At 41.5% G+C, this 7,778-nt stretch overlaps 1 protein-coding gene across 2 annotated transcripts; it reads right to left on the bottom strand.

Annotated features, from left to right (window-relative positions):
• Positions 1–2: 2 nt before the first annotated feature.
• Positions 3–5,578, bottom strand: slc31a2 (solute carrier family 31 member 2). 2 transcript variants are annotated; one of them, XM_079235388.1, is made up of 4 exons: positions 5,463–5,578; positions 3,026–3,092; positions 2,007–2,235; positions 3–1,522 (listed from the first exon to the last, which is right to left on the bottom strand). In XM_079235388.1, exons 1-4 carry the CDS (start codon positions 5,469–5,471, stop codon positions 1,357–1,359), a joined length of 471 nt encoding a protein of 156 aa, XP_079091514.1. In that variant the 5' UTR covers positions 5,472–5,578; the 3' UTR covers positions 3–1,356. The 2 variants fall into 2 exon arrangements, with proteins under 2 accessions (XP_079091514.1, XP_079091515.1); XM_079235389.1 differs by lacking the exons at positions 3,026–3,092; positions 5,463–5,578 and adding an exon at positions 2,417–2,473.
• Positions 5,579–7,778: the final 2,200 nt, after the last annotated feature.

Consider the following 7,778-nt stretch of genomic DNA (forward strand, 5'->3'; position numbering starts at 1 on the left):
TTCACATCTTCATTTTTATTAGAACAAAAGTATCAAATTACATTATTCTCTCCAGGAACCATTTGTTTTAATTAATTTGCAGTTAGACATCAGTTACTTTAAGAAAATGAAGGGGAACTTTGAAGCTGTACGTAAGTGTTTCTGCATCTTTTGAACCGTCTGCAGTCAACAGAGCAAGCTGCTAACTCATCAATGCTGAGAAGAGTTGCGATTCCTCCTTTTCTCAATTTTATGAAGTCAGTGTCCTATTGACGCTGTATCCAAGGCACATTTTGATTTTGCTGCATTTAGATCCATACCTAAGACCCAGTTCTTCCTTGACTGTGTGACCTTCTCAGGTTTATTTATTGAAAAACATGTCTGCTTGGTGTGAGAAGCTCAGTTTAGTGTTACAAATACTGTGATTCAAAAGAGTAGAAGATCATTACACCTGAACAGAAAAAACTAAAAACTGAGCTGTAAGCCTCAAGGTTTTTTAGGTTTGTGCTTTGTCAATGATTGCCACAGAGCCACATGATCGTACATGCATACGTTTGAGAATGACACAACTGAGAAGATAGTGTATGATTCATTTCCTTAATCTGAGCCCAGACTGTAAATCTCAGTTCCAGGAGAGAGTCTGCTTTAAAAGTTTCACACACACACACACATACACAGCAAAAGGCAGAACAATCTAAAATGTTTTATCATCCTTAGTGTATGAACACCTTTAATTGTTAGTTAGTTCGTAGAAATACTGTGAAGTAGTAGTAAAAAAGCGAAACAACAGTAATAAGCCACAATATATGCATAACTCCCATCACGGATATGGGTTGTTCCTCTGCTGGGGACCATTCCAATACATTTTACAATAAAAAACTAAAAGATTACAGTTTAGGAAAACAGACCTGTTTGTTAAAATTGACAAATTAGTTTTCATATCCATTGTCTCCAACTGCATTTACCTTTTGGGGAACCGCCATTCATCAGCCGTATGAGTGCAGTGCAGAACACTCACATGCACTATCATGCACGCAAGGCCGTCACAAACCAGAGAGAGACAGAGAGTGACGGACAGTCAGAACCACATGTCCGTCCCCAAATCCAGATGAGTTGTATGCGACAGTATTGTGTGCGCTAGTAATGTGCAGCTTATTCGTTAGCATACAAGGAATTCCCCTTTTGTGCCCCCCCACCCCCTCAGTGTTAAACATCTTCACAAATACTAACTGTACCCAGAGCAATTGAACCAAAAGCTGAAATTAGTATATCAAGTAGTTTCCCATTTAGTATCCACAGCGTATCCCTAGTATCCCTTTTAACTGAGTGGGGAGCGGAAGAAATAGAATATAAACATCCTCTGAACTGTCCATACCATCAGATGTGACCCAGGAGAGGGAATGAGATGAAGTAACCGAGGGTAGAACCTGCGATGATCCCGAGGAAGATCCAGGTGTTGTAGGACATGGCGCACAGCATCAGCATGTAGCCCAGAGACACCTGCAGCATGTGGAGGACCGCCTGGATACCATGCAGCAGCCAGCTGCAGAGGAGCGAGAGGGATGAAGATCGATATGAGAGGAGCATTACCAGAAACAGCTCACTCAGTATAGCAGGAAGAATTCAGTCGGTCAGGATGCTTTGGGTTTTAGAAGTCAAGGACTTAGGTTACATGTTGCTTCTGTGGTTCAATCACTGGAACAGAATATGTAACATGTGAACCATTTAAAAACAGAAAAGGAGGTCAATGTTCATTTCCACAAACATGTACATCTAGAGTGTGAGAAACACGCATCAGGAATAACTGCAATGGTCCAGCCGAACGACATTCCTTTTAAAACCAATAAACTCGACATGTTTCATTTAACAAACCACCAAACTGGATCAAACTGGAGGAAACGGAAACGTTGTAACTGCCTTTACGTTCGACGTGATTCCAGGTCCAGCTTGTTTCCACCATTAAAGAAAAACATAAAGATGAGTTGGTCGTGATTTTAAAAAGAAGGGACAACAAATGCATGCCTGACCGTTTCCTGTTGTCCGGAGCGGGAGCGGGGGACTCCATGGGCGCCAGCGAGGACTCCGAGGGGCTGCTCTCCAGCACGGAGCTGCTGTCGCTGACGAAGGGCTGGGAGGCTGCGTTCGGACCCGGGGTCTGAGCCAGCTTGGAGCTACTCGACAGCCACACCCTCCACACTTTGAGCACCTCGAAGAAGACCGTGAGCAGCAAGACCACAAACACCGACAGCACCATCCCTGGGAGACAAAGACAATTTATACTTCATATTATTAGAACATTCACGCAGCATCACACACACAAAAGTCTCTCTTAGTACCTTTAAAAGGAAATAGTTCAACATTTGGTAAATGTGCTCCCCAGACCAGTTGAATAAGAAGATTGACACTTCTTCTTCATATCTGTAAACTAGGACCTCACATTTCTTATTGGGCTACAATGACTTCCAAGGCTCTCTGTGACGGTATCAATGTTCCTATCTCACTCTGCAAGAAACAAATACAAAATATGTTAAGCTATTCCTATAATACTACAATGTTGCTTAAAAGGAATAATCCACTGAAAAAAAATTTAAAAACACTCTTCTCGTTCAGATTAGATTGGTGGCTTCTGCTCAGGAGCCGGCAGATGGTTGTGTAGGTCAGTCCTGCACATTGCTCCATGTCACAGAAACGCATTAATGTAATAAGAGAGAACCGGTGCCACATCGTTGTTTTTACATAATTAATGTTGATAAGTAAACAAGCTCTTTGTCGGCAGGCATGGTTCATCCAAAAAAAAAAAAATATATATATATATATATATATATATATATATATATATAGAAACTTTTCAAGCTTACGGTCTTGGACGATAGGTTTCCAGCAGAACATTTCTCTTTAAAATAGAGATACGTACCTACGCTACAGTAGGTGTTAAACAGGTATACCGTTTCTAGAAAGTAAACACTAAAACACTACTGGGAGAGATGTGTCGCCAGTGAGCGGCTGGCTCCTTTGAAGCAGAGATACTGTTGATCTCCCATCTTACCTGCAGGCCCGCGCACGCTCCAGAAGTCAAACAGCAGCGTCACGCTGCTCGACACCTCAAAAGTCATCTGAAGGGGAGATATGAGAAAAATAGTTTTTTTTAAAAGGCTGCATGTGCATGTACTGGTTAACTGACAATTTTAAGGAAGGTTACGATTACGTTTGAAAGCACCGATCCAACTCTGAGGAGGAGCATTAATGCAGGGAGCCGGGCGCTACAACGCTGCTGACCTCAGCCTCTTTCCCACTAAGATCACTCATGTAAGACGGAGTTACTGCGCTGCTCTGAGATCAGTCCTCTGGCCTCCTGGTGCAATGACTCAGAATGGCTTTGATTGCAGATCCAAGCAGGGTTTCCTCTCTCTTACTTTTTATGAAAAGAATATGACCAATTGATAATAATAATAACAAAAAGGTATTTCTCAACCCAAATATTTTGTAGAATTCCTAAATATATCGCTGAAGAACAGGAAATATATATGAATGAAAAATAAAGGAAGAAACACTTCTATTGCCTGAAACGGGTGATTCCCAGAAGGAGCGGCGTTCCACTCCTTCTGCTTCATTGCTTGTCTAACAGGAAATTCAAACAAGGTGCCCGCAGAATTAACGCATTATTGCCTCTGCATCTTTTATGCCGCACTGAAAACCACCTCTGTTATCTACAAAATATCCATTCAGCGGGTCCTGCCGGACGCATTGTCCCACAAAAGCATACTCTGTTCTGTCCTGCTCCGGCAGGCGTGTGGCTGACAAGAGGAATGTACTCTGTGTGTGTGTGTGTGTGTGTGTGTGTGCGTGCGTGCGTGTGCGTGCGTGCGCGTGTGTGTTAGTCCCTACCAGGCACTTTTCTCCTCTCCTCTGCCTATTCACCATCCGTCCAAGCATGACTGTCTCTCACCAGCTGGTGACGGTCTACCTGGAACCTGCAACCTTATGTCCATCAATCAACCGGTCGTCAACCTAATATTTATATTTTGTTTGGGCTCCCTCAATGTGAGGATTTGCTGTTTTTTTTTAACTTTTATTGTCAAATGTATATCTATTTGGACTGCTGGTTGGACAAAAAAAACAGCAACATTTGATTTGTTACCATGGGCTCCGAGAACATGTGATGGGAGATTCTCTAAATTGTTTGACATTTAACAGAATAATAAAGAAATGTTTCCGTTTGAGCGGATGACTTAAGGCACCCACAGTTTAGAGGTTTGAGCGTTTCATGTCACCCGGAATTCCGTCAAATTTGCACGAATTAGGTCTACAGACGATCTGTGATGTCAAAATGTTGCACACAGTGAGTGCAGATATAATGTTGGCAAGAATCACTCATTGCTCCAGGAAGTTGGTCTGTGAACTTTGATGGATGTTTACAATAAACTCTTTGAGTAATTACTCCACCATTCTAATATGTCCTTCTTCCACGGAGGTTTGTTTAAAACCTGTCTGATAGCTTTTACTGCTCTGGCTTCAGTCAGGTTTCTTCTTAGGGGAAACTTGACTGAGATGGAGACTTGTGAACTTGCAGAATTCAATATAAAAAGTTCAAAGTCTACCAGCAGAACCAGAGCACTAACAGTTGAGGACAGAAGTGTTTGTGGCAGCAAGAAACATGACAGAGAAAGTCAAATATAGACAACTTGAGTCACCAAGCTGACCTAAGGCCAGGCACAGTGATCATTGTGAGCTTATCTTCCAAACCACTTGAGGGGGAAAACAAGCCTATTTGTTAATTTTACCAGGTGGATGTGTAGCTTGCAAACCTGTGCACCTACCACGGGCAGCATGGGCACGTCTGCATGCTGGAGCCCACATGTACCTTACATTCATGCAACACACATACCAGGACTTTCCTCCAATCTGTCACGGTGCAGCTGTTGGTAGCTGTTTATGTCAGTACTGGCAAATGCTTATGCAGAGTCTTACAAGATATATATATATATATATATATATATATATATATATATATATATATATATATATATATATATCTTGTAAGACTCAGAAAGCAGCGTATAGCTGAGATGACAGCTGGTAAATATAACTTGATATGATCATGCCATGTTAGTTTAACACTAGCTGGTATCCAGCTAGTGTTAAACTAACATCTTTGTTAAAGCAAATGGTGAAACAACCCAATGAGTTATTACGGTTGTTTTATGTGTAGCACATGATGTTTTCATCAGGTAGCTTCACCATAAAGTGTTGACACCCCACCAAGCTGTCCATATGGGGACAACAAAAACTCTCACTCACACACGCACACGCACACACACACACACACGCACACGCACAGAGAGTCTAGTCTAGGTATATTATGGGCTGCTCCCTAGAGTCCCATATCACATGTTCCCAAGCAACGACTGAACGACACACTTTGTCATGTAGAGAAATATTTCAAACCCAAAACTTAGAAGAAAAAACTACAAAAGACCACTTACGGACATCATGGTGAGCTTGCGGCGCGCAGTCACAGTTTCAGCGGTAACTCGCTACAAGTTTCCCATCGCTGACGACTCGCGTCCCGGGGAAGAGCTGCTGCTCGAGTGCAGTCGAGCAACTGCTCAAGTGTCACACAGTAGCCGCTCGTGCACTGACGACTCAGACCGCCTGACTAACAATAAACAGAGGGCTGACGGGTAGTCGAGTTTTTAACTAACTTTGGTTGAAGACTCAGTGCGACGAGATACTCGAACGGTGATTAAGTTCGCTCGGAAACTCAAATAGTGTCAAAACATCGAGCAGGGTGGGTACAACCGAGCACGCATTTGTATTGTAACCAATATTTAGTGAACAATAGCCTTGGAAATGTAGTTGATAGAGAAACGACACGCATGCGCACATCGAATCTTCTTCTTCTTTGAGGTTTATGGGCATTTGGCAACAATTGGTGCATTAGCGCTACCTACTGGTATGGAGGGTGGTTCAAGTCTAATACTTAAAATAATTAAATAAATAATAATAATTAAATAAACAAATACACATTAAACAAATACAACTTTATTTCTGGAAGGAGGCTGGTTATTACTTGAGAGCGTTGATGACAGAATTATACTTATTGTGACTTTGATGTTAGTCATGTTTATCTCGTGAAATCATTTCAACCTGCAAAGCATCAAATTATTATGGCAATATTTTCATTTGGGAGATTTCAACATGCTTGATTTGTTGTTTGTTGGTGCACTGTTGGTTGTCAGAGAGCCTATAACTAGTTGCTCTGTTGCATTGCTACAAAGCTATTAACTTAAATTCCATGTCCTACATTTAAACAGCAAAAAACACTTTATCATTATATTTCTCTTCATGTAAAATACATCTCTGCAGTTTCTATCAAAACAAAATGTTGCTGCGGCAAAAAGACCATCACACTTAAGATCTAGCTCTAGATCGACGGTGTCCATGTGCTATTTCAGCTGTTTTAAGTCAGAACAAACAGACATGTTTGCTCTTGTAACTGCCTTGAAAGGTGATGCAATGTTCACCGTTTCTTAAAAGAAAGATACAAAAAAAGAGTTTTGGAAGCATGTTCCCATGTCAGAACAACAAAGCATGACTGTCCACATAAAAAACAAAAAGCACGTCATATATCTTTATTGTTATACTGTACAGTACAACTGATTCTGCACTGTATGCTGAAATATACATTTACTGATTGAGGTGCTACCTTGTATCTGCATACGCACCTGTAAACAGTTTAACAAGTAGAAAAATACAAAACCAGACACACCACTCATCAATATGTGAGGGGGAAAGAATGAAAAAAAAAAAAACTAGAATTGGAGCTTCATAAAGCTATAGTACCTTTTGGTGGAGAGGAAATAAACATAAAGGCAGAGTAAAATGATTTCAGGGAGTTGGTGCTGCAGCATTCTTGGAGATGAGGGGAATTGCACATATTTTCTAAAACGAGAATAAAAACAGGTCTACGGCCCAGTGTCCTCGCTGTTTTGGAAACGCTACATTTCTATACATCAGGTGCACTAAAGTGGTCCACAGGAGACACAACAAGAAGGAGCTGCGCATCCCCGACGGCCTCCCTGACAGAGGACAGGAGAAGTCCACCACGAGCTCCTGTAGGAGGTGGTGGGAAACCAGATTGTTTAAGGCATGCAGTCACAATGATGTAGAGCCGGGACAGGAACAGCAGTTTGTCTGTGGAAAATGTCAGCGCTGATGTGTCTCAAATAAAATACAAAGTCTGAAAAAAAACTCTTGGCAACGTGATCGGGAGCCCACACCAGCACTGTGATGTTTTTTTTCTCTTCATTTCAGAGGATGGACTTTAAGAATGTACTATAAAAAGATGGTAAAATAAGACACGTCATTAGTCGCACACTCATCCAGGACAGCAGTTGTGCTTATGATTTTCAGCGTTGTTGTTGTTGTGTATGTGCTGATGCACGTTAGGGCTGAGTGATGTGGTTAAAACCATTATAATCATTTAAATACAGATAGTTACTGTCATCAAGATATAACAGAATATAACAAATGTATGCAAAATCCCAAAAAAAGAGAACTATTTTAAATTCTGGTCCACTGTTATGAATGACATACATTACTCTTCGTTGGTTGTTAATAAAGCCGAGTTGTTAAGATGCGGTCATTTGGACAGGAGGCATTTGGGGACGATGCACATGATCACATCACGAGAGCAGACTGAAAGTTAAAAGTGTGGAATGATCACCCAGCCCTAGTCCACAGCAGACAAAGAAACGGTCCCCTACCGATCATTTAACACAGGCGCCGAATGACAAGTC

The sequence above is a fragment of the Taurulus bubalis genome, assembly GCF_910589615.1.
Source record: "Taurulus bubalis genome assembly, chromosome: 19".
Classification (NCBI taxonomy): domain Eukaryota; kingdom Metazoa; phylum Chordata; class Actinopteri; order Perciformes; family Cottidae; genus Taurulus; species Taurulus bubalis.